At 39.1% G+C, this 27,376-nt stretch overlaps 1 protein-coding gene across 5 annotated transcripts in view; it reads left to right on the top strand.

Annotated features, from left to right (window-relative positions):
- Window positions 1-27,376, top strand: part of RBMS3 (RNA binding motif single stranded interacting protein 3) — a 651,451-nt gene that overhangs the window by 607,156 nt on the left and 16,919 nt on the right. For all 5 annotated transcript variants that reach the window (XM_088521153.1, XM_088521151.1, XM_088521150.1 and 2 more), the window contains one exon: window positions 12,172-12,282. In XM_088521153.1, the coding sequence (XP_088377279.1) occupies window positions 12,172-12,282 (111 nt within the window). The remainder of the gene's footprint in view (window positions 1-12,171; window positions 12,283-27,376) is intronic.

The raw sequence follows: 27,376 nt of genomic DNA, 5'->3' as shown, positions 1-27,376 counted from the left end.
CTAATTTAAGCTTTTTTAAAAAAAAAAAAAAAAAGAATTAGACAAATTCTGAAATGACATGCAATTTTGAGGTATAATGGAAACATTGTTTTTTGACAGTTTCAATTTTTTCATTCTTTTGGTCACAATTATTTGCCAAATGTGACCTGAATTCACAGGATGTTTTTATCTCCCTTAAAAAGTTTTTCCCAAATAATTTACTGTTCATCTCAGCAATATTTGCACACCGTCCAACTGGCTTTTTTTCCCTCTAACTTACACTAGGGTTTATTCTTCCAAAGCCCAAAGGTCTTCCCACCTTCATGGATCAAACTTCACCGTGAACTCGTGGCAGCCTCAGCACTCCAATGTGTGCAGCCCAGGAGAGCGGATCATTGCACTCGAGTGAAATACGTTCCCCACAGTACCTCTAATACATTCCCTGCAGTAGTGGGCAACCAGGTTACTTTTCTCTGGCAGCCAAGCAAGGTGATGCGCATTGCAGGTGACATTTTCACAGCAGTGCTTTAGCGTGGTGGTAGGTGGTTCTTTGACAGCCACCTGGTCACCTGAAAAACTGACTGGGAGTAAATGTAGGGATTGGAAAGGGACCTTGACAGTTCTTGAACTGCTCTTTCTTGGCTAGTCTGTAGGAACTATGAACTTGGTGTTGACGAAACAGTAGTTTGATTTCTGGATGCCACAGGGAATAAGACACATATTTTTACTGAAGAAAAAAGAGCACCTCTACGACATTCGGATAGCTGGAAAAAAAAACGAACAAACATAACCAGAAAAGCAGCCCAGAGGGGTATCTCTGATTTCAACCTAAATTTCCAGAAATCAGACAGTGTGTGGAGAACAGAAAGTCATTACTGTGTAGCATAGTAAAGAACTTCAGCATTTGTCAGAGTCTGAATGCTGTGAACGCACATGCACTTGCACATACTGGCTTTAGGAAATGGTGGTACACCAAGAAACTGTTATAAATTAAAACTTTCTTTATAGGTAGAGTAGCATGTATGGACAAACATATATCAGTAAACTGACCTCTTTTTCTCCAATTAATCCATTCACATTAGAAACCTGAAGTAGCAGACTCAGACACTTTATGCCCATGTTGCTTTGGCTACTCTTTTTGAATGTGAGCTCTTTGCTTTATGAACAAAGGGCTACAGTCCAGCAGGCAGCCTGATTTGGAGATATGCTGAACTCTTCTCATTTATGTTTTTCTGAAAAAGAAAAAAAAAAGGAGTTTGTTTTAGGAGTAGGTTGAAAAGGATTGTAATGTAATGTGGCAGTGATGCAAATGGCGAGAGGTTACGAGCTGTCAGTGTAGAAAGAAAGCATGTGGTTATCTAGGGTACTGACCCTGAACTACTTTGTCATCTGCTTTCCACCTTCGTGGAACCAGCTAATGCTGGTTTCTCTGAAAACAGCTGTTTCTCTGAAACAGCAGAGAAAACGGTTTCTCGGAACTGGAAGTGTGATAGGATGGAAGTGGGCCATTCAGCAGTGTAGAAAAAATTACCTTTGGGAGATCATTTATCCCCAGCTAATGACTTTTTGATAAAACAAGGTGCTCCAAAAAGTCGCAGTAGCTATGGCGAGGCCTGTCCTCCATAGACCGGGGCTGCAGAAGCTGTGCCAGCTTCTCATCTTTGTCCCATCACTGCTCTTCATCTTGGAGCCAGAGGAACCAAGGTGGAGGGAAAGGGGACCTCCTTCCTCTCCCCCTGCGCAATGCTTGGGACATCAGCAGTTGCAGGGAGGTACTGTAGTGATGGAGAGTGTCTCTCTGTGGGTAGCTGATGCCTGGACATAACTGAACAGCTGTAGCTTTTTAATGACTTTCAGTCCCAACAACCCTCAGCAACGACCGAACCCAGTGACCTGGGACTGAGACTCCCTATTTTATTACCAATCTTCTGAGCCGTTCTGTTCTCCCCATGTACTTTCAACATATTTAACATGTTACAGCTGTGCGCCCTGCTATACAATAGTTTAGAGGGCTGCCAGCATATCCAGTATGAACTCATATTTTAAGGATAATAACTCAGCTGTAAAAATGTGCTTCAGGCTGAAACGTTGTAAGGAGGATCTCAGCCCAAGAGTGACTTTATCTGGACAAAAAAATAGGGAAGAATATATCAATTTAGTCAGTCTTAATGAGTGCAGATGTATTAACAAGAAAACAAGTAGTCCTTGCAGGATCAGTACTTTACTTTTTCTTCTCTTTAGCTTAATAACAGTGAAAATCCACACTTTCTTAAACTTCTCATGTCTTTTTTTATAACTTAGCTGGACAGCTTGCACAATGAAGTTTTACTCACAAAGGTCAATTTTAAACTGCTTTTCCTCAATATTTTTCTCTACTTTTAAAAGCAAAAAAAATAAGACATGGAGGAAATTCTGCCTAACGTAGCCATCTTCTGTTATTTACTTCAAATTCTGTTTAGTATCAACTAATCAGTGAAATCATGCCTCTTATTGTTTCATTTGAACTGGAGTATCTGATCCAAACCACCTGTTCACTTCAGGCCTGCAATAGCGGTGACCCAGGCAATAACTCCAGTCTGAACACTTGTGGACTTGGGCAAGTTCAGATGTAGATCCAAATCCATGTCAGACCTCTGATAACAGGCCAGTTCCCTTGTCCTGTAAATATCACAAAGTCTGTGTAGCACTTTGAGCTTGTTGGTAGAAGGGAGACTTTTAAATGTCAAGCAGTATCATAACATGCAGGCTGATTTCACTGGAAATACCTTCAAGCAAGTGAGAACTTAAAATAACACCTTTTGCCTAGAATATATGTTCATCCTCTGTAGAGTCCTGTTTTCTGACTTATGACACAAAAGTGAGGGCTCAAATTTTCCTTTACATCAGCTGTACCTCACTGATTTAAATGTGGTTACCCTTGAATTACATACTGTACGTGTAGTCTGCTTTACTGCATTTGTTTGGTCTCATTCATCAGGGACAGAATTTTTAAGTAAGGACACTTTTGCAGACACTGTTTCTCCAGATTGTGCCCGTATTTTCTGTTGTTCAAATCAAGAGAAAGCTGTGTAGGTGTCACTGAAGGTATTAGCTGAGGACAGTGGAGCTGTCCAAGTACAGCACAAGCGACATGTTCATGGTCATTGGCTTATACAGAGTTGAGACCATGCTCAGACTACGTGAGTTAGGTACAAGCAGCAACTGGACTGGTTATGTAACCCAGACAAAACAGCTAAAATTCATAAATGCATCCATGAGGCATGGTGTCATGTTGCTTCTGATGATGGAATATAAGATATGAAGTCACTATTGATTTTTTTTTGCTTCCCTCTTGGTTTTGAGGTATATCACCAGGCTAACACTGCCAGGTTAAGCTGGTGGTTTAACTGTCAAACAAAAAATGTTGATACCAAATGGAGTGGGTTTCATCCACCTTCATCAACCTTGAGGGGTTACTGTTGTAACCAGAAACTGAAATACAATTTGGGATCTGGGACATTGAGTTCAAACTCTGAGAACTTATGTTTTTTAAATGAGAAGAAAGTCAGGGTCAGGATAGTTTTCCCTTGGGTTACTGCGTCCCATGGGGCATCTCCAGAGTGCAAGAAGGAATCAGACCATGATTTTATCCGACAGAGCTTCTGGTGCCCAACGGCCTGATTTCTCCCACACAGTTTCCCTGAGTGTGACACGTGCTGCTGCCTTGTGAGAGTGAGCTACGGTTAATACTTGCAGTGTGACAAAATGTTAGTTTTACCAAGTACATTGAAAATATCTCTTCACACATTCTCAACCTAAATATATTTGTTTTATATAGTCAGAAAGGCCATGCTTTCTCTAAACCACTCCTGTCAATAGGAACACCAGTCAGTAAATGTCACCACAGGATAGCTTTGAAACTAATCAAGACTTTTATAATGTTATATGAGTAATATTGCATCAGTTTAGTAAAATCTGATATATTCAGAGAGCTGGATTGATTGTAAGGAGTATATGTTCATGAGGTGAGCTTTATTTAGATTTAATACAACAGATTTATAATCTATCACAATATGAGACATATATTTCTATGTTTGCCTCATCTAATAAGATGGCATTTGTGGACTTTTAAGATCTAGATCTGAACTGATACGTAACTGTGGCTTAGTATCTGTCAGCTTTGACTCTTACAGCAGAAGACTTACAGCATAAGTTAACAAGCAGGAGACATCAATGCTCCACAGAGTGCTTTCACAGAGGATGCGGATAGCATTTGCAGCTGAATCACGGAGTGATGCAGCAGTATCAGCCTCAGCAGCTCAAGGTGGCTCTTTTTCACCCTGCAGCTGCTTATTGCAACTCCTGCATTAGCACAGCTCTGGACTGTAACTCAGATCTAGGTCTGGCCATGGAATTTCTTCTGAACTGCTCAAAAGCCACATGTGTCTTGAGACAGCAAAGGCCACCATGCCCATGGATTGAAATATTCTCATTTGTGCAGGCATTGACCATCACTGGTAAATTCTTGCTTGCAATAGCCTATTTGGCTTGTAGTTGCAGAGACACATCCCATTACTTATCTATCCCATTGAATGTTCTTCCCTTTCACCTTTCAAGAATTAGGGGTCTCATGGAGGAGCACTCATTTGTCTTCAACATATTGGTCACCTCAATACATTTTCCCAGTGCTTTACTCAGTGTTGCTATCTCTTTCGTTGGGAAGCTGCTGCGGAGGTTTCCACTCAGGAAGTCTGGCTGTGATTAGGTCCCTCCCATACTGTGGAGCTAAACCAGAGCTCGCTGTGGTCTGCACAGCCATGCCACTTTCATCTGACTTGGGTTGTCTAGGATATGGTTTTATCACCTTGCCATCTAGTGGATGCATAGAGTTATATTACCTGTCTGATTTCCATTTTTTTTCACCTCTCCTTGTTGGCAGCCAGTTCCTCAGCATTTCTGATGTCTCCTGGTGTCAGTATTTGTCCTTTTAATGAGTCAATCTTTCCTTCCAGCACAGCCGCTAGATTGTAATAATTCACACAAAGTCCCTTCAGGATTCAGGCAGGAAATAAAACACGGTACATCTGTTAAAGATTACAGTTACTGTCCTGTCACCAGCCATTATAGTATTGACTCTAGAAGTGCACTTAGAAGAAATGTCACAGATATTTCCTCTCCAAAACCAGTTAGCCACTCTCTATGCCTGGAAAATGACCTATATACTAAATCTTGCCAGAAAGGCAGTGATGAACAGCACAGTGTTTCAGACATTTGGTGTGATCAAATGTCTGTTGTCATGACTTCACCGAGACATGCACAGACCAGCCGGGCTGTCTCACCTTGTGGCAGAAGACTAGAGACGAAAGCCAAGCGCCTACCACATCAAGCAGAGCATCAACACTGTCATGCTACCACGACAGCCAAGCTGAAGCTCTGAAGGCAAGTCATGCTGTTAGACATTTGTCTTGTTTATCAAGCACATTTCCTTGAGTAAAGTAAAATCCTTGGGCAAGCAAGTAAGTGTTTGTAGCCAGTAGCAGGAGCTCTTATTTATTGTTTAATAAATGGGGCACAGAAGCAGCAAGTTTAAAAACATGCCACTGTTGCTTTGAGTTCCCTTTGTCATATGAACTCCTGAACTGTTTTTCAAACATCAAAAAATTCAACTAACTTTTGAAAAATGACTGTTAAATATCTAGGCCAGGATCCTGAATGATTATAATAGAAATGGCAGAACCATTTTACTTCCCATATACACTTGCAAGTGTCTATATATAAATATGACGTTATTGAGATGCAAATATGTCATCCTTTTTGAAAGTTTTATTTCATCCTGTTAAGACAGGAAAGTAAGAGTTATGGCTGAACCCAGATGCTGACTCATAATTTAATTGTGGTGTTTAATAATTTCCATTTTGCATCTTGTTAGAACTAGGATATGCCATCAAGTCAATTTTCACACCCCGTTATAGGCATGAAGGGATGGAACACAGAAGAACTGTTTGGAGAGGAAGTATTAGCTGGATTTCACTTTAACACAACTAATTCCTTTCTAATCCTGAGAAATACTAGTCCATAGGAAAGATACTCCTGATTCCCTCTTACTAAGATGATGTGTTAACCATTGGAAGACATTGGATGGAGAAGTTAGACACATCTGAAAATATGTAGAAGAACATAAACAGACTGGAATTACCAAGCATGACACATATGTGTCCTATACTAATAATATATAGATAGGAGTCTTGTACAGGAATTAAAAACTTGTTTTTGTTAATAGTGTTGAGTTTTTCAAATCTGTGCTTATTGTTATGGAGTAAAAAACCTTTGGAAACATTTTGAGAAATCTGATGGTGGATGGGAGAGAAGGAGGTTTGTTGTGAATGTTCTGGACAAATGTTGTTCTGAAATCCTGGGCAAATCCCAACTTCTGTGCTTCCTCTCTAATGCCCAGGGAGGCTAAAACCTGCGTAAATGTTGTGAGGATATCCTTATTAGTGGGGGCCATCCTTGAAAGAGTAAATGCATGGTTACACAGGTTGGCTATGTGAAGCAAGTTTACAGTCAAGTGCATTTATAAATTGAAGGGTGTCAAGAAAGCAAAAAAAAAAAAAGTGCAATTTCTTGTTCTCCTCTAGAAAATGAAAGAAGAGGCGTGAGAGCAGACTAAGACCTCTCTGCCCTCTCTTGCTCTTGATGGAACAAATATTGCACTGCAGCAGGTCATTTCTTACCTGCTGTGTGCCCCTTCCAGCTCCCATCTATTCAGGCAAATAGAACCAGTTACTTTATATTATCACTGTGGCAGGGTGGAGAGAAGCATGGAAGCTACTGTGTCTTTCACTGTCTGGAGATGGTGAGGGTATTAGTCCAGCCTGCATGTGAGAGCCAGTAGTACAGACTGGGTTTATCAAATGTGTCAAGCTCCCAGGAGCAATTCAACTATATTTTTCCTTTGTATTGTCCTTACATTAAATGGCCTTTTTCTCTGGAACTTAACTTGAGTGGAGAGATTTCATTCACCATATCAAAGTCACTTGAGGCACTGAGGACATGGGCAACTTCTTGTTTGCAGCAGAAACAGCGTGTCTGTCTCCTCTGAAGTTCTTTTAGATATCAGACAGCCATATCTTATGAAATTTGCTGTTTTTTCAGCTCTGGTAAGAGCATCAAGGTACCGACACAATATTACACTGGTTCTCCCTGAAGTAATATATACTAACTGGTACCAATATGATTGCAGCAGGTATTGCTTTATTTGTGGTGCCCACAGTTGCTGATATAAAACCTTCTTTATTGCATCAGCTACATCTTCTTTCATTTCTTCATGTTCCCATTTCTATATCCTTTTAATCTGCATTTATATGTGAAGGCTAGTATCAGTATATTATCAAAACATGTATTTTAGACTAGGAGCAAGGACATATAGTCACAGGCGCAGAAGAAGGACAACAGGAAGGAAACCGTCAGGAACATTGGCTGCTGTAGGAAAGGTGGTGCTTACCCAAAGGATCACCTTTATTCTTGATTTATGATTATATTTGGATTCTAAACCCTTTAAGATGAGTGACTCCTGGGAAGTAATTCTGTTGGACCTGGGACCCACAATTTCACCCGAGGAAAGAAGTTTAAAAAATGAGCATGGGAAAGCAAATACGTCCATTTCTCTGGGCAGGTTGGGCTAAGGGGTGAAGGCGATATTGGACAAAAGTTTGAATTTATCCCACCCCATTAAAAATATTACAAGTTTGTGTTTCAGTGCTCAGCTCAGAAACAGGACTGGTGAAGGTTTGTGTTGGATTTTTCTCATTCCAAACTTAAAACTGCTTTGAATTCATGGCAGTGTTTGGGCCTCCTGGATTTTTTTGAACCCCTGTCTAGCAAGTTTTTAAATTCAAAGATACAATTAAATGAAATCAAATACTATGATTTGCAGAATATACACTATTAACTGATCTTTGCTGATCTTCCTCTGCGTGCTCACTGCGTTAATCACTGATCAGCTTGTTAGTGCAAGGCGATAGGTAATTTTTCACCAAGAAAGAAGTATAACAATGGTTTTCTTTGATTTTTAAATATAAGAAAATTAACAAGTGCCCAGACAAATTGATGACAAAAGGAAACGGCACTTTCCATGACTATCTTTAGTCTTCTTACTGCAGTGGTGAAAGTTTGGCCAGTTATGGGCCAGTTCAGAGGTTAGAGCAAACTTCTGCAAGTTTGCTGCTCTGGCAAGGGGAGTCCTGTTTTTTTTTTTTTTTTTTTTTTTTTTCTGCTGCTTATAATAGTCATCCCAAGGAAATCAGCACGGCCAAGCTAAACAGAATGGTAAACCAAAAGAAAAACAGTTGTCATTTATTCACTATCCAGAGAGAATTTATTTATCTACAAAGCACCATTCATGTTGTGATTTATTAGTATTAATTCTTGATAGACATGTCTGGTCTGATAAATGTGAGGAAAGTCATCTTTTTGCTCAGTTTAATAAAACCTGAAGAGATAACATGTTCTAGATAACATAAAGACAGTCACTTGGTTGTGTGGTAATAACTTTTCAAATGGCATGGTCTGGTACTAATATAGCTGCATACTGTGTCTCTAAAATTTGAAAAAGAAGTTGCTGCTGTAATGATTTTTGGCTTTACATTGGCTAGTGTTTAGAAGGTGGAATTTCTATGTATGTTTAACTCATTAAAACTTCCTAAATAAAGAAATAGTTATTGATGCTTCCAATGAAGTATACTGTAAGCTAAGCAGATGCTTAGTGTAAGCTTTAATAACTATTTATTCAGCTGGTACTTCTGTCTTAAATCCAATATCGGTATTAGAGCACAGGAAAAAACAGAAGCTTTTGATACAGCTCATTAAAAAGCTGGGACCAACTAATCCTTCTCCCACTGGCCCCTGAGCGCATCACTCACCTAGTGAACTTTCTGTTCCTAAAGCCCCATAATGAACTTCTTATTTCTGATGTCACTTTCCCACTCTTCAAAGGGCATAAGGGGCAGGTGTCATTGCCTCAACATAATCTTTAGAGGGGCAGATGCCTTTTGATACTGGCAAGAACTAAAAGAGCGGTTTACTTAATCTAATAAGCAGGCTGTATTTAGTTTTTTTCCTGTGATTTCAGTTTGCTGCCCTACTGGAAATCTGAAGTGCCTAGAGTTGTTAAAGTCAAGCTGTCTTTTTTTGCTAGAAATCAGATAGAAAAGGCTTCTCAAATAAATATTTTTACTTTCTTGTGAGGAAGGTGTGTCCACAGGCCTTAGAGCATTTTAAATCAGCAAAAAATCTTTCAAATAAAGTTGCAGTGTTGAAGAAATCATGCATTTTCTTCTATATCTATCAACAGTTCATTTCCATTCGACCTGTTAATCTTCATTTCTCTTAAAATATTTCTTAAGGCAACATAGCATCAGCAGAATTGTATGACAAGTCATATTTCAAGAATATCTTGCCAAATTTAAAAGACATTAGAGTAACTAGTTTCTTGCAGGAATTGTGAAAAATTTAATCGTATTAAGGCAACAGAGCAGACTTAAGTAACTGGCAGGCCAACTACTTGGTTTGGCAAAGACAGTGGCAAAAACTTCTTCATAATTTCTCCTGCAGGTTTTTCACCAAGGCTTGGCCTTCAACAAGTGTTATTCCATATTGAGATGTTTCTTTATACACTTTACAAATGCAGTAAACTCAAACATCCAAACATGTAGAGATGAAAAGTATGTTTCCTGCAGGCTTTGCCTCTAGCCAAGTGGACTTTTATCAGCAGATACCAATTACATACTGAAAAGGAGCAAATTACTTTTAATATTATGACAACATCTGATGCAAGACATGGTTGTCTTCCACAGCTCAATAAGTTGAATGTGAATGGACTTGACAGCATGTATTATGAAATGCATTATGGTTTGGAGGCCGGGTGTTGCCCTAACAACCAGACGATATTTCCTTAATTAAGTATAATTTTTTTTCCCTGTGTGATCACTAGAGGATTCAGCAAACTCCAGTGAATTAATGGACTGACAAATGCACATAATTCTCTGTTCTAGGTAACTGTCAGCTTCAAAAAATTTAAGCTGTCTTAAAGAAGCTGTGAATCCTTTTTTTGCAATTTATTTTCCGTATATAATAAACGATACTTATTTTAAGACTAAAAATATGTATTCTCAATTTAAAAATAATATGTATCCTATCTCTGAGTAACTTATTTATCCTTGACATATGTGTTTTCTCTCCAGTTTATTTTTTTTACTAACTTATTTGCAAAACGTGTCTTGCTTACTGAAAGATATTTTCGATCAGATTTTTCCATTGTCTGTCTGGTACTTGTGTTTCCTACACTAAATCACAAGCTTTTGGTCACTGCTGCCCTTTCTTCTGCTGCAGGTTGCTGAATTTGCATATATCTGCTTGTCCCATCTGTACCCAAAGCAAGTTGCTCCAACCATGCCTTTGTAATAGACACCTTTGAAAGCAGAGCTGGGGATATGGTGACCACCAGACTAATTGCAGCCACTGCTGCTGCCGGTGTGGAGTTTCCCGGTGCCATGCTGAGCTTCAGCTGGCAGCTGTGTATGAGCTGTACTAACACCAGTACTGGTTAAAATATGAGCTGTACTAGCAGTACTAGTTAAAATATGAGCTGTACTAACACCGGTACTAGTTAAAATAGCCCAAGTGTTCACAGGTACTGCAGTTTGATGCTCACCGAGCAGCTCATTTGGTAGACATTTATTTAAAATCATGGTGGCAATGATGTGGAGGCTATTTGCTATAACTGGACAGATTTCTCTAGTGACTTTTGCTGGTGCAGAAACATAATCTAATATGTGACAAAGAAAACAAGTGTATAGGTGTCTTGCAGGCAGGATTGTTACAAAGAGGATTCATCGAGTTGAGCCTACCTACCTCCTCTTTATCATACTGAGTTCAGAGACTGCAGAATATCAGCTTCTTAAATAGGATGTGTGCAGACAAATTATTATGGGAAGGTGGCAAAAAATTAATTCTACATAAATGTGAGACAGACACTTAAGACTGGGTGTGCTGTGGTTTTTGGAAATAGTCCTTTTTAATTCACTTGTTTAATAGGTGGACTATGTCAGTATTCTCAGTGAGAATATGTCACGTTTTCCATAAATGACTCAGGGACATTTTCCATGCATTTTAGCGGCTGTAAGGTTGTAATTCTATGTGGCTACACAGATGGGTAAAGTAGAAACATTTCATATGAAGAAATACCTGAAGTTGTTTCCCTTAATTTCACTACCTTTATGACCAATACTCTAATCTAGTGCACTTGAGCACCTGTAACATCACTTGCTAAAGAGCAGAAAGCATGAAAGACAGTCCACAATCTGCAGGAGAAAGAAAAAATTGCTCTGATTATTGTGTGACTTTGTAGAGCCAACATGGAAAACAGCTCTTTGCACCACAGAACTGAAGGGTGGACCTCTAAAATCAACACTTTGCTGAAGGCATGGGTTTACCAACATGGGACTTTGGGAAATGGGAGAACAAAAACTGAGGAATATGACAAAGATGCTTTCTCCATAACTCTTCTGGCATGTGTTTTGTTTTGTTTCTGTTCAAAGTCTTGTTCTTGCTTTAATTTGTATGCTGTTTGTTATTGATGCCTTTGTCATGCAGAGAAGAAAAATGCTTTTAAGCTCTGTGTATGTGTTTTAAATGGGTGTTACTACCAGAATGGCTGTCAATAGCTAGTCTTACTTAATCAGCTATAAAATGTCATAAGTTAGGGTTCTTAATTGAGACTGGAAAAATCCAAGATAATTGCCATAATAGGTTGAAGATCTCAGAGAATAAAGGTTTTGAAAGTTAGAGAAAATTGGAGACATATGTGTTGTGTCTGTAAGATTGTTCTATATGGGATGTGGGGAAAAAAAATGACAGGCATTTTGCAATGTACAGTAGTATTCATCGTATAAAGAGCATATGCATTTTTTGTCAAAAGCAGTGAAGTAAAAAATGACACTTAATTGGAACTGACATAAAATGGCCTCATTAGTACTACAAATAATATATGTGTGTAGCAGGGTTGTCAATAGAAACAAAACATATTTCCTCTGACAGATATATTAGTCTCTTTTAAGATTCATGTCAAGTTTTCAGCCAGGTTCACTCATTTAGACAATGCTGCTGCTCTATTTTAGTGTGAAATGTTGAACTGGAAATGGTGTGTGTTTGTAGGGTGCTGTGATAACACCAACAATGGACCACACTATGTCAATGCAGCCAGCAAGCATGATGGGCCCTCTCACCCAACAGATGAACCACCTTTCCTTGGGCACAACAGGAACGGTAAGATCATAGATTATATTATTCCATTTCTATTTGCAAAATGTTTTTTGGTTCCTGATTTTCTCAAGGTCATTTCTCAGTGTTGGAGTTTTACTGCCTTGCCTTTTCTGTGGTTTGGTGTGATTTTCCTGCATGGCTGGAGATGTCTGGCCAGCTGGCTGGGCCCGCACATCAAAGTGCTTTTCACCATGACTCGAACATGAGGTACTATGCAAACGGCGTCTTAACATCACACCTCACACAAACAGATATCTCCAGATTTGTTTCTACAGCCATTGTGCAGTTGGCATTATGGATTATGGGGAACGGAAGTGACAAAGTAATATAAGTAGTAAAAAAATAGGTCAACATAATATGCTTTGTTCTTAGCAAGAATTATTTGTACTAATTCTTGTGTAAATATGAAAATATTCCTCTATCACTCTGGTTTTTATTGAGGGACTGTTTACTTGTGACCCTGAGAAGTTTTACACTACTGGAAAAGAGCAGTTCCTGGCTTTGTGATAGGATCCAGCATTCACTTCTAGCTCATAGCAGCCGGCCTTACATAGTTTGCTCCAGGCTTAGAAATGCGATTTTGGGTCAAGGTCGGCTGGGTTTTCAGTATATTCTATTTAAACATGCATATTTCAATATTTATTTTCTCTTTAAGCTCTATAAGTCAGACCCAATTAATTCCCGCAGAGTCAGAAAAAGGCAATAAATTAATAAATAAATAATGCTAAAATTCTGTCAGACTTCCCTTAAATATTCTAAGTAGTATCAATAGCCTGCACACAATATATGGTCTCTTAATATGTGAATTGTCAAATATATATTCAGCTATATGTAAATATATATGTGTGTATCTGCTGTTTCACCACTGTACTGCTGAAACAGTTTTCCAATAATTTCTTTTGCATAAAATAAGGCCACTTCCTGACATAACTATTTAACCCATTGTAATCTGTTTTGTGCTTTATTTTTCCTTCCCTTCCCTCCTTTTCTCCTTACTTCTCTTCCCCTTTTTTCTTTGTGTTGGATTGAATTCCACCTCTAGGGTCTTCCCCCACCTCCCTTTTTAGATCTTTTTTAGATCTCAGACTTCTGGTTTTATTTCTGAAATAACTTGGATATGATGGCTCATCATTTTTCCAGTTATTTTAAATGTTTCATTCAGTAATCAAAACAAATAAGAATTACATCTCAAAGTTAATCTCAGGATATTTTCCTCCCTCTCAAGAGACAAAATTGAAGGAAATACTACGACTAGTGTAAATTTCCATAAGTGTAATTACTCAAAGGTTCAAATAGACAAGGAAATGGAAAATGAAATCTGACTGTGCTTCTGGGCAGTTCCTATGAATTTTTCCTTCTGTCTGTCATTTCCATCTCTATGATTTTTACAGGTATTAAATATTCTGTTCTTTGAAAAATATTCTCTATCAATCTTTATGAAAACTAGAAAATTCACAGGTAATATTCTCCTCCAACATCAAACTATGATTACTATCCAATAGTAAATGTAAATGTTTCTTGCTTGGGAAGGCAGGAGAAGGATTCTGAAAGGCAGTGGGTGATCTAGTGGGCCATAAAAAGATCCTGGATTTATTTTACTGCAACTATCATAAAGAAAATCTTTCCTGCTATTTCCTAGATCTTTACACAGTCTTATCATCAAAGGTCACGCCATTCCCTCGCACCTTCTTGAAATACATGCAGTAGTATATCACATAGGTTTTTGTTTGCTCTTTCAAATTCATTTTAACTCCTCCAGAGAAAATTTAAAGAGCAGAAAGAAAGAAGGGTTGACAGTTTCACACTACCCATAGGTTTTCCCCAAATCTCAGATGACACTAGTTTTATTGCATACAGGAGTTCCCATAGGTAAAAATACCGATAGCACCATATTCAGTTAAAAGCCCTTTATGCAAGCAAAATGGTGATGGAGCTCTTTGGGAGTTCCTCCTCCTGGGAATTAGAAGGAGAACTTCAGGATTTGGGCTGCCAGCAGCAGTTTTGCTGAACAGACACTTTCTAACTTGAAATTGAATATTCCTAAAATGTCCACCTCCAGAAAAAAGAAATAACAAGCTATTTAGGGATATGTCGTATTTAGAGATGATAATTTTACTTCATTCATTCTGAAGTCTGAATTTGCATCTAAAGAGAGGAGCATTCAGACCATACGGCCACAACGAATTGAACCAAGTCCGAAAAATGCTCCTGTGACTTTCTCAGCATGGCTAAATTTTATGGGAGATGTAAGACATAAACTATACATTTCCATTATGAATATATATATTTTTTTAATTTTAGCCTTTAAAACTCTGCAGCAGGGTGCTATAAAGAGCCACTAGCTATCTCTCAAGAAACGAGCCAGATGATTGTTTTCAACAAACAAGGCAAAAAGTCATAAGCAATCCTGCTTAGTGTTGGCTGCAGCTATGCCCCGGTTTAATTTGAAAGCTTGCGCTATGCAAAGCGATTTTTATTAACTGCTTTGATACATTTACTTCCTTAGACAAACCATTTTGCTAACTAACATAATCTATTTTTCAGCCAAAACAGACCTTAGTGGTCACCTAAGTGAAAATTGACTTCAAATCCACTTCCAAACTTGCCTCATTCAGGATGGATGCCGAGCTCCTAAAATATTGCTTCAGCAGAAAATCTATTCTCTAGTGAGAGAGCTAGTGAAACGCCATAAAGGCCTTTGCAAGCCTCATATCTTGTGGGAATTACTCTTTTAATGCTCTATAAAAGATTAAAGTATTTTGGAGTGTTTCCAGAGGGGAGACCCTTCACAGAGGAGCTCTCTCCAGCCCTTTGCTTAGGATAGTCGTCTGAGAAGGGTTGACCTCTTCCAATTCCTGTCTTAACACCAGCAGTGGGATTTGAGTTGCAATTACGCGGCCCTGAAGCCTCAACCCCCCACCAGGGACTCTGGGGACAGCTGCTGCCTTCCAACACTTGGTTATTTAGCTGGGGACATGGCAAGGGGCACTGCAGCCTCATCGCTCATGTGGACCACTTGTTTATTGCTGGGGGCATCACGTTGCCCAACCAAAAAAAGATCAGGTTTCTTACAGCCCCCCTCATGCCATGGGAAACCTTGAATCACTGGCCCCAGGAAGCATAAGAAGCTTCATTTAGGAAATCATTTGGAATGAACAGCAGCAGAAAGCTAGCTTTCTTTCCAAACCCCCCAAAGAATGCCTTTAATTTAATTTCATTTAATTGTTTTATCTATTTTATCTATTTTTGCATGTTATCTATTATGATCTACTAATGAATTGTCTGCATGAAGTCAGACACCTCTGCTACGCGGAGCACTCTGAGGATAAGAAGGCACCAAGACTATCAGGATGCCGGGCCAAGAGAGCAAGGGCAGACCCAAGTCCTTTCTGCCTTTATGCAGATCAAGCTGATTTCTGCCAGTGGAAATACCATTTGCAATCTGGATGAATTTGGAGGCAAGCGTGCCACTCAGACCACCTCTCCAAAGATGCCCAAAATGGGGAGTTAAGCAGAGAATCTGCCAGAGGGGCAAGTTTGGCCTTATTCCTGTATATTTTTCATATATACCTCTTATTTTTAGAAGAGCAGAAAGCATTTACACAGATAGGCTGGCTCTGAGCAAATACATAAAGAAAACCTAAGCTTAAATAATGTCAAGATTATATCAAAAAGGCGATAACTCTGAATATTTTGATTAAGGCTTACAAGCCAGTCTCAGCTCCCACAATTGTATTAAAATGAAAATTTAATGCCCAGGGGCATAATGTGAACACAGAAAACTTGCTTTAATCTTGAAATTTTTATTTTGTTTACTAGTTTATTATTATTTATTACAGTAAGTTTTGCTTTTCTTATGTAATATTCATCTACAATTAGGTCTGCTATTAAAAAAGATACCATACAAAGGGAGCAGAGTGAGTGGGTCTGTATGGGAAGCCCTGAAAGAACAGCGTTAGTATGTGCTTAATAATACATAGAAGCTGGAATTGTTCCATCATCAAGCTGTCATTCAAAATGTTTCTAATACATCAATTGATCTGACATCTGTTTTGTGGTTTAATAAAGTTGTGATTGATGGCCTGAATGGATATAATATAAAAACTTTAGAAATATAAAAACTGAGCAGCCTGGTCACTGCTTTCAGTCTCTCAGCGCAGCTCCTTTTTTGCTGTGGCACTTGCATGTTTGGCTGTCAGCAGCAATAATTTGCCTCTTAAATGGAAAGCAGATTTGCTGTACTCTTTCTCCTCTGTTGCTCATTCCTGATGGAAGTTTTCTGTTTAGGACTTTCTTGTTTTGGGTTTCTTTCCCCTCCCAGCTGTTAATGTCCTTTTCTGATACTGCCTGGAGCCACTCTTATCCAGCAGATTGCAGCAGCCTTTCTTAGTCCATGGTAGTAGATCGGTAATTCCAGTATTTTTTTTTCCTGTTTGAAATTGCCTTAGTCTTATTTCATCTTAAATCTTTGAGGCCCACCAGAATGGGGAGAATAAGTAGAAGCCAGGTTTTTACAAAAACTGACAGGTGAACAGTGCTGCCTCTTGTTCTTCATGCTTGCAGCCAGCTCACTGAGCTCTCAGCTTCTGATTTAAAAATGTAACGGGCAACATACAAAATAACCTTGACTTCCCACTTTTTAAACCACCCTCTCTCCCCAGTTAAAAAAAAAAAAAAGTAATTATTCCGTGTACCTCTGATTTAAAAATGCAGTCAGGTAGAAGAGCAGCATTAATGAAATGTGGGCTTCTGTTGAAATGGCAAAGCACTCCAGCTCAGCTTCCCTGGTTTATAGTATCACCAGAAATCTCTCAATGGAATAACAGCTTTGTTATGCTGGTACATCGTTCTTATCTCGTACTTTGTTAGCTCTTTTTGTTGCCAGAAGAGCTTGATGATATCTCTAGAACCCTTCAATGGAAGAACAAGCTTGTTAAAAGTTTTTTATCTTTTATTTCTTTTGGATATACCATGGTCACCGGTGGTTTAAAATGTCACCTAAAGGCCCCAACAGAATAACTGCTTTGTTAGATACGCTTGTCTTTTTTTATTTTTTTTAACTGCAGTTCTATTTACACATGCAGCAGCCGCACCGAGCTGAAATATCATCGCGTTTCCCTGGCGTTCAGAGCCGAGTTAGAAAGAGCATCATCCCTTATTCTAATTGTGCGTCGCAGGGTCCCTGGAGAGCTGTGTGAGCAAAGTTTCTTTGCAGTCTTGTGCCTTGCACATTATCAGGTGTTAATCTTGAAACTCTTGTTTATTGACTGATGGTTTCAGTTATTGTGTGTGTGGAAAATACAGGACTGAGCCTGTTGCAAATGAAATTGGGGTAGTTCAATTTGAAGAGAAGTAGCTCGTCTTTGTCCATTTTTTCAGGCAAGTTTTGGGCAAATCCAAGTGCTTAGCAGGAGCAATCCAGGGAAGGAAAGCCTTTTAAACTCTGGCTGCAAAGGAGGAGAGCAGCACAGGTTCTGATGAGTGTTGTAAAAAAACAAATAACCTCTCCCAGAGTCTCTTGGAAAGCAGCTCCTTTTTGCCAGTAGCATAATTGAAGATAAATAAAGGGGCACGCAACTGTTAGTGGAAAACACGAGATTTAAAAGAGTCGACAAGAAACAAGACAGTTTTTGACAAAACACTCGGTTTGTAGATTTTACTGCCACAGAACATTCTTGATCTGAATGGGGTAGCAATATTAAAATTTCTGCAAGGAGATATTTGCAGCTGCAACAGCAGGGTGGAAAAAGGCCATGAGGTTTACAGTAGAGGTTAATCAGTTGTTAGGGCAAACAAGGAAGAACGCTCAAGTTTCATTGACTCCAAGGAGAATGTGATTGTCCCCCTTGTTTCAAGGGGGAGGCTCTTTCTAATTAGCTGCCTCAGTGTAGCTTCCACATTCCACATGTGAACCATTGGACCACAGCTGTAGTTCGATGATGTGTTTGAATGAGCAAGATTTATAAAATCCTATTTCTGCAGTGTTGCCCATGGTCTTCTGGACTCAACGTTGACTCTCCTGCCATCTGTCAGTGCTAGCTGTTTGCCCTTATGTGCAGCAGACCTACCTTCAAAAGCACTACCTCCCATAGGTGGAGAGGCAAAATGTAAGAGGAGCACCAACAGCAGTGGAGGGAATCCCATTTTCTGTCGAAGCAGCCCTCCATCTGAACCCAGTGTCTGCAAGTTTTATTCAGCATTAGACTTTGCCTTCACAGAAGACTTCCCCAAGTGAATTAATGCTTTTGCTAAGGACTCCTTGCCTCACTTGGACGTACCAGCTGATGACTCTTTCTCAAAGCCCAGATTCCCTTCCAAGGCAGGACTCCAGCCCCTTGATTGTGCTGATAAAAAGTTAAATCAGCGAATTCAGTGAAAAGAAACAGTGATGTAACTGCAAAGTGAAAAGGTAGCAGCTTAATATTAACTCCATGTTTATCTGTGGACAAATATAATTTGTAAAGTTAATAATTTGCAGTGGATTTCAGATATCTGTGAACTAGTGTATTCAGAGGCTAGTTGCACCCATACCTTCAAGACATATGTCTGCTGCAAAACTATTTCACGAGTTTTAGAAATGCTATGCAGTAAAAATTGAAGGGGACAACAGGAATATAGTTCAAAGCCATCTCTTCCAAAGCATACATGGTATTTAGTGATAGGCATGCGTTGCATATAAAAGGGGACTTTTTTATTCTGAAATAGAAGAAACTGAAAGGCATAAAATGTAAGATCTGTCATACAGTGAGTGCTCTGCAACATATCCCCAAAGGCTCACTTTTAGGCATACTCACTGATTTTGTTGTTTTTATGTCTATTTGAGATGAACCAAGCGTACAGATTCATTTGCATAGTGACTATGCAAGTAGGTATATCATTTCCCTAAAAACTCAGATGAAAAGAGAAAAAGAGATAAAGTATATAAGCCATGCATGTGAGACTGTGTTGATGCCATAGATAACCTGGTAGGTTTGGGGGAGAGAAGGATTGGTTTGCTTTAGATTGGTTTGGTTTTTAGTGATTTGGATAAGATTTAGCTGAAAGGGGATGTTTTCTAGCAGACAGGGAAGCAGAAAAGAGGAACCAGTAATAGGTGAAAGAAAACCTGAAAATAATTCCAGGTTTGTAACATCCTACCACACCTGCAGCTGACAAACTCGATAAAAGGTGGAAAACAAACGTACTTTAAATGTCTGATTTGTCATCTGTATTTTCTTGATGTGTTTCTTCTTTAGTAAATGTAATTTCAATTTTGTAATCAAGAACTTAGCTGTTTGCCATATGACAATGAATCCTATTTCTATATTCTGCCTGTGTTTAGAGTCAGGTACCTGGCAGAAAGAAAGCATATGACTCTCCAGAGAAGTAATGAATCCAAATTAATCTCTGGGGCCAACAAGCTCTGTAGGGCCTCTATAATCCAAGACAAGTACGAGCATCTTAGAGAGGTGGGATTAGGGAAAACGGGGAAAGTGTAACCTGAGTATCTTCCAGAAATTGGTAATATGTTAAGAGCTAGACTAGTCCTTTAAGTGGAACAGGAGAAGGCCATCGTTTGGGACACCTAGAGCTCAGCTGGGCCAATATGTCAAAATGCACAGGAAGGGCTTTTAGGCACCAAAACAAACAAACAGTAGTCTAACAGCCTTTGCTCTTCTCCAACCTCTGTTTTTCATTACCGAGAAAGATGGTAATTTCAGTTCAAAACAAGCAATTAAGTAGAACAATTTATTTTTTGTAAGTACTGCAGGAAATTATACGAACTCCTGAGAATATTTACTGAGCGTAATATACCAAGTCTCAGACAAGAGCAAAATAACGTTTTATCTTCAATGTCTGAAAACTTAGAAAAAGTGTCAGTTCACCTATAAAAAACACTGGGGATCAAGAGTTACAAATGACACATTTCACCTTCTGTTGTGTGCGTTAGTAAATATACATCTAGCTTTTGGCTGCTTTTCTTTCTTCAACGGGATGGGCCCATGTCGTCAAGCAGTATGTTCCAGCTCTGAGCAGTAAGCTTTGAATTACATTCCCAGTGATTTTTCACAGGGAAACTTCCCTGCCAGGGGCTCTGGAACTGCATGGAAACACTGGTTTATAGATCTTGTGACATTTCTGAAGGTGACACACTGCCACATTATTGAAAACATGTACAGTGGAATTGAAAATTAATTTAATTTGCTTGTTGTTCAGCATTTTCCACATTTTGATCACAGTGACAAAAAAAAACATAACCTATGTGTAGGGCAAAGACATGGACCTGCTGCTGCTCTGAAAAAATCTGATTTTCCGTAGAATTTCACTGTCTTTTCCGTTCTGTATCCCTCTGAACTTCAGTGCATTTCACAGTTAATCCACATGACTTATCAGATGGTCAGCAAGCCAGTAGCCCAGAGGTTTAAACTTCCTCGAAGAGAAATTGTCAGAGTTTTGAGGTATCTTCATGGGGGAAGAGCAGCCTGTTCAGGGTTCACTCATTTGTGAAACAAGGTTAAATGAAGGAGTTGAAAGGTGCCATCTTCATACACCATGTCAGACACTGGTGTCCTGTGTATATTGCGATTTCAGCCTGAAGATCTCAAAAAAGGGTAAACGTTGTTCAGATGATTTACACTTCCACAGGGAGCTGCTGATGGCAATAACCTCTGTGCCCCTAGATGGTATTTTATTATTTGTGAGTTATGGGCAACTCCGTGTCAGTGCCAGGGCGCTGCCAAACCCTATTCCTCTCAGTTTGGGAGGAGAGCTCTGCTATAGCTAATGCTTGCTGTGAAACCGCTCAGTCAGCACATTTCATTAAACTGCAACAAGGGGATTGAGAGCAGCTGCATCAAGCGAACTGGGGAGTTTGCTGAATTGAGTTGTTTTTCTAGCAAGGTAAATGAGCTGTTGAGCACGGCAGATTTCTGTTGTGTGGCGGACGAGAGCTGCTCCACATCAGGCCAAGTTGAGGTAGTGATCATGTCTCAGAGAGGTGCCATCCTTTCCCACTCCCACGGAGTCAGTTCTGCTTCTTCTTTTGGGGATGCTTCTTAGTCTTTGAGTACAATGCACCCAATTTTGCCTTTTTAATTGGAACAATTGTGTTGTAGCAGCAGCCAGTTTCCTAGAAGCTCAGTAGCTCAATGGCCAAGCTACTGCACATTCCCCAGCTTCAATTCCCTGTTTTTCTATGCTGAATGTGTTTCTCTTGAAAGATTCCCTCAAATCAGTAAACATTCCCATGATGCAAAATGATTTTACTGATACAAATGTCTCATTCTGTGTTCTGTCACCTGCCAACCAACACAGCTATGATTTCTAAATTGTTCTTTTTTTTTTTTTTTAACCCTTAAGGCACTTTTAACTATTCCCTTTCTTATGTCCTGTTTAGCATGATTCTGTTTTGTTACCAACCCTTTCCACCTAAAACACCTGCACAGGGCTTAAAACAAACTATTTGTTCCTTTTTGATCATTTTTTACAGGGAGTAATCAGAGTGACAAAAATAGCATAATCACAAGATAAATATTTGGCTGTGATGATACTCCCCAAAATTATGGTCTATCCACAGAGTACCACCTGGGTGCACAAAATATTGGTATTCAAAGGTAATTATCCAGTGAATATTATTTTGCTGCCTTTCTTTTAATGTAGGGTTGCTGCCAGCTGGCTATTAGCTAGCTATTAGTTGGGCTGATTTTCTGCAAAGATGACAGGGTTTCCTCAGAAACTTTGGCTTTCTGATAATAAATGGCTGCTTCATCAAGTTGGTTGTAAATTAATTTATTTTAATTGAAATTTTCCACTTTGATGTAAGAAAAAGGATGTCTTTTTTTTTCACTTACACATTCCTGAAGATTAATCCTATTGCACGTTCGTAAATTTATTAATAGCTAGAAAATAATACAAGTGGCAACAATTCCAAATTTCTTTGATGAGCTACAGGACATAAGAAATGATTAATAGAAACAAACAAACAAAAATCCCTTCTGTGTGTGGACAGGTGTTGAATAAGGAAGTTACCTAGCATGATTTGTGTAGCCGTCACCTACGCTAGTGAGAGAAGACCAGTGACTTTCCTGAAATTTCTATCCTTGCTTTAAAACTGAATGTAAAGGGGTTAAAAATCAAAAATGACTGATGGAAATATTTTAAGTAATTAACGTGCAACAGAAGGCAAAGAAAAGAGTGATGCATTTCAAGGCTTGTAAATCCAGCCTTTCTTTTCATTAAAATTCTTATAAATGGCACGATTGGCATTGTATTTCCATGTTGTTTCAAAACAGAAAAATATGGCTTGGGCATCAGAGCATCGTCTTGAGTTTATTTTTGCTATTATACACTATTGCATACACCACACTATTGGAAATGTGTTCCAAGGAATGGTAATATACGATTGCAATTACAAATCTGGCACAGACATGTAACGGATTAGTGTCTCAAGACTGTAATTACTCCACAGAGAGCCTTGCAGACAGAATGAGGCCTGCTGCAAACTAAGAAATCGCAACACTTACTGTTGGGTTGAGGCACCTCTTCTGCAAGCAGTTCAGCCAAGGCAGCTGTGCAGTCTCGGCAGGATCTTTTTAACTCCAGCAGCACAGGGCCATGTCACACCACCTCTCTGTGTTGTTGTTTTTTCTCTTAGATTTTTCTCAGGAGTAGTGTAAGAGGGTGTCTGTATCATTCACTCCTGACAAGTCCCTGGACTTCCGTCTTTAGAAAGACATCCTGCATAGCAAATAACTGAGAAAGAGTAACTGTGGCACCTATATCACATATTGCATTTGCAAAGTGTTTTAAAACATTAAATCTTATGGCACTGCTTAGATAAGTAAGCAAAGTAATGCTTCAGTTTCATTCAATCAAAATGAACTCCATAGAGCAGACTCTTTATATCAGGGACAGCAGATCCCACAGCTGACCTAGGTGTTCCAGGCAAACCGAGCTTCTCGGAGGGATAGATTCTGGAGGGATAGACTGCTGTTGTTTGACCCTGTCACAGCAGCTGAACTACTTGGCACCTTCTTCCTAATAAGAAAAGAGCAGATTTTACCTATTCTCATTAGATTTGGCTTTACTTCTTATCTCAGTGTGTCTAACATTGGAGATGATTTGCTTCTCACCAAATATCTGTCATTAACTCACTCTGTCAGCAAGATCCTCTACAATAGTAATGAAAAAGTTTGTAAACTAAAAGTTTACAGCCAGCTAAATTCCATTGTCAAAACACATCAGGAATAGCAAATAGATTTTGACATTTTCATATCCTTGACTTCACAAATAGTATGGACAGCTGTGTCTTTATGGTTGTATTTTATGTTTCTAAACTCAGTCTTTTTCTGTTTTCATCCTCATGCTCTGTGTAGTTTTCTTATGATCCTTCACAACAAGCAAAAAGTTCCAGTCCCGAGGCTAGAGCGCCAGTAAAGCAGATGCTCTTTCAATTCACAAGTATAATTGCATCAAGGCTACCAGGGGATATTACAGCTGGACAGTCTGGCAGACTCACATCCTCCTACCCCCTATTCTGAGATTAAACTCATTGCCCCTGGAACCAGCCAATAAGCAAAAGAAATCTGCAGATTCCTTTCTACAGCTTCATGAATAGCCAGTTTTACACTTTGTAAATGTTAACTGTTCCAATTTCTATTTTAAGGCTTGGGAGTTCAGTTCAACAGTCATATTTCAGTGGTGATCCTTCGTTGTAAGGTGAATCATGCAAAGTCCTACGGCCTCAAAGGTGTTGATATAAATTTATTTGATGGAAAAAATAGCCACTTTGTCATCTCAGTCACATTCTTGGAAAAAAAGTCTTTCCTGCAATTAGGACTTTCTCCATTGCAAATATTTGCACAGCACTTCGTTTTTTTTTTTCTTCTTTTTTTTTGAGCGTAGAAGGAAAACAGAAAAGGAATATTTTGCAAGTCCACCAGTGCCAGTACAAAATGAAGATGTCGGAATCAGTCAGGGTGCCAAATGGCTAACACACCAAAGCCAAGAAGTGCATCAAAGAACCAGAAAGGGCAGCCTGGCTTAGAAACAGATACAAGATCCTCCTGGGAAGAACATTCCACTAACGAGGCTGCGGCTTTCTGAGCAGGATGGCGTGTTTTCACCATCGTGGTTACGTGCCTGTGCAGGCTGCAGAGTTGTGCAGCATTTGTTCCTTTTCGCGTGAGTGGAGCAGAGAGATCTGAAATGTTCACTGATAACTCCTGTTAGGGCCTGTGTAGTGTTTTTTAAATATATGCCTCTAAGGAAAGCTAAGGATGACTGAATTTCAATTTGGGAGCAGTAGGTGGGCTTTCTCAGCTGTGAGGCATATTTTTTTTCTAAGACTGTAAGTGGCATCTATGCCTTGTCACTGATGACATTTGAGGGAATATATTCTTTCAGGATTGCCTTCTCATGCAAGGAAGGGTGGAAGGCAGTTTTTCAGATTTACAGCCATGATGTTTCTTGAGACTATTCTTTCAAAGTAGATGGGGCAACGTGCTACAGTCATTTCTTCTGTGTTCAGGTTGATCTACTTGAATCATTCCCAAGGATTTGGAAAGAAGCAAGGTTGCCTAATAGCGTTACAGGAAAGTATACAAGACTGTCCCTCCCATTGACCTTAGCACTTGCTAGAGTTTTGCCATCATAGACAGTAATATTTTATTCATTTGTCGCATCAAATCCCATTTGAAAGCATGCTGTATGTTTGAATTTTTGACAGTTTTAGTACTCAGATGTGAGCTATAATATTCAGTGAAATTAATGTATTATAAATAATGTGTCTGCAGCTCTGACTGAGAATTATGACGCATTTGAAGGACCTTGTCCTTTCTTAGAACCTATCTCTATTGGTTCTGCGTATCTTGTAGCACTTTCAAGTAATAACTACACAGCCATAACTACACAGCCATTTAATAAGGAATGAATAAATGTCTCTAGACATCATAGTTCAACCAAGTATAATTTTGATAAAGTTCTATTCAATCAGGATTAAATGTTTGGAAATTGCATATTGAAAAATCTTAGCAGATATTCTTTCTACAAATTGCTTCTCTTAGTACATTTTTGGCTTGATCTTAAGCTCCCTGGTCTACACCACTTTCTGTATTGCAACTGAAACTGTATTTGAATGTGCACAACTGCGAACTTTTCTTAAAAACAGACAAGACGGAGGTTTTCTTTTTTTCTCTTCTCTTTTCCTTGCCTTGCTTTTTCTTACCTTGAGCTTGCCTCTCAGCTAAGACTCAGCCATGCTTTTGAGTTGGATGCAAAGTTGCCTCTTCCCCCCACCATGGAAACACAACCCAACTCTGTAGTGTTGTAACGCTCATGAGATGTCCTGTAATACATTGCCTCCATGAGAGCTGACAATGCTCTGAGATATATTACAGTACTTCTGCCCTTGATCAGGCTTCCCATTTGAAAGTTTTCATTTTGGTAATTACATCCTTCCCAGATAGTAGCTGTAGTCATTGATCATGCTAATATCATTATAACTGATTCCCGTAAGTCACCTTTTAAAGACACTTTCTATGATTTCTTCCCCCCTATATCTTCTTCCTCTGCAGTCACAGGATAAGAGCTTTTTTCTGTCTACCCTTCATCTGATTGATTAGAAATGCCACATACCTCCTTTACGTATGGCCTGGTAATATACACATCACATTTCTTCCCTCGGGATCTTAATCAGAACAAGTAATGGCCTTTAGCTTTTCTCATTAGCAAAATGGAAAAGCACCGTACCCAATCCATTAGAAATACACCACTGTAATATGAGCTTATAGAAAAATGGCTTCATGCCAGCGGACACAGAGTGAGTTTACCTTAAAAGATTTTTCAGGGGAAAAAAAAAAAAGTCACCCTTTCTGTCTGGCGTGCAAACATTTTGAGCCATAACTTATCACGTCTGTCTGTCGAGTATTTTGCTGTTAGTCCTTAAGTGCTGTTTGGAAAGCTCTGTCATATAAAGGGCATTCATAAGGAGGAAATATGGGTGTCTCTACATGTATTAATGTCTTCCCCAGTGTAGATTCCCTCCGTGGATTATCCTTCTCAAATTCCGTTCCCAGCAGGATGTGGAGGAGAGGGGGAAGAATGAAACAGATTCTGCTTGGCTTTGTTTTTTATTTTTCTCTGAATGTGCTAACTTGAAAAAATGTAATGCACACAACCATTCTGGCCTGCTCTTCTATCAAGTGTTTACCTGAGAGAGTCATCACACTTTTTTTAGCTCTGTCTAAAACTATTCACAATCAATACACTGAGAGTGAGGACAAGACTGATGGAGGCTTTTCCTTTCTGCTAAAGTGAATTGCTTTTTATCTTGACACGGACTGTATTAGGCCTAAAAAAAATACTAAAATTCATAGCACCATTATTTGTGCTTATGTTATCCAGGTCTGTAAGAGGGCGTTTAAGCACAAATCTGTACAGATTGGTAATTGTATATAATTTGAATGCGTATGAGCTGACTCTGTCTCTTTTGGAAAGCCAGCCCTGCAGCAGTACAAAGAGCAGCCTTGGAATGCTGTTGTGCAGCCAGCTCTGAAACACATCTGCTTTACTGGCCCCTTCAAGCATTGCTAATGTAATTCCTGGGGAAAGAAATACTAAGCACACCCAAAAAACTGTATTAAATAATGTGTTCTGGGAAGCAGGAAAGCACTTAGGTTTTCTGAGTCTAAACTTGCCCACCTGCACCAAATGAGATTCAGCATCCTTGGTTGGGTCTCTTACATTTCATCAGCTCTGCTGACCACATCTTCTTGGTGAAATAAGGTATCTCAGTACTAGGCAAAGCAAGTGGTACATGGACATAATATAAAAGGCATGTGGTACTCAAAAAGGGAAAACATTCTATAGGGCCTCTTAAGACAGTTTGATCAGGGAATTAGTGATTCAATGATAAGACAGGAAACATTAAGGTGACGAAGGAGCATCTTTTAATGTTTCAGGATTTTTTTCCTTCTTTCATTTTTCATTTTATTCTTCTGCTGTATTTACTTGGTATTTTTCTTTTTTCTCATTTGGCTGAAAAAATATGGATACTTATTTTGAGGGAGATTAGTTGCAATTTTTGCCCCAAAATAAGTTTCAGAATTCAATACTGTAA

Source organism: Tinamus guttatus, unplaced genomic scaffold (assembly GCF_059628265.1).
Source record: "Tinamus guttatus ecotype Peru unplaced genomic scaffold, ASM5962826v1 Tinamus_guttatus_pri_ptg000115l, whole genome shotgun sequence".
NCBI lineage: Eukaryota > Metazoa > Chordata > Aves > Tinamiformes > Tinamidae > Tinamus > Tinamus guttatus.
Note: the sequence above shows the minus strand (reverse complement) of the source record. Positions and strands in the feature narration are given on the sequence as shown.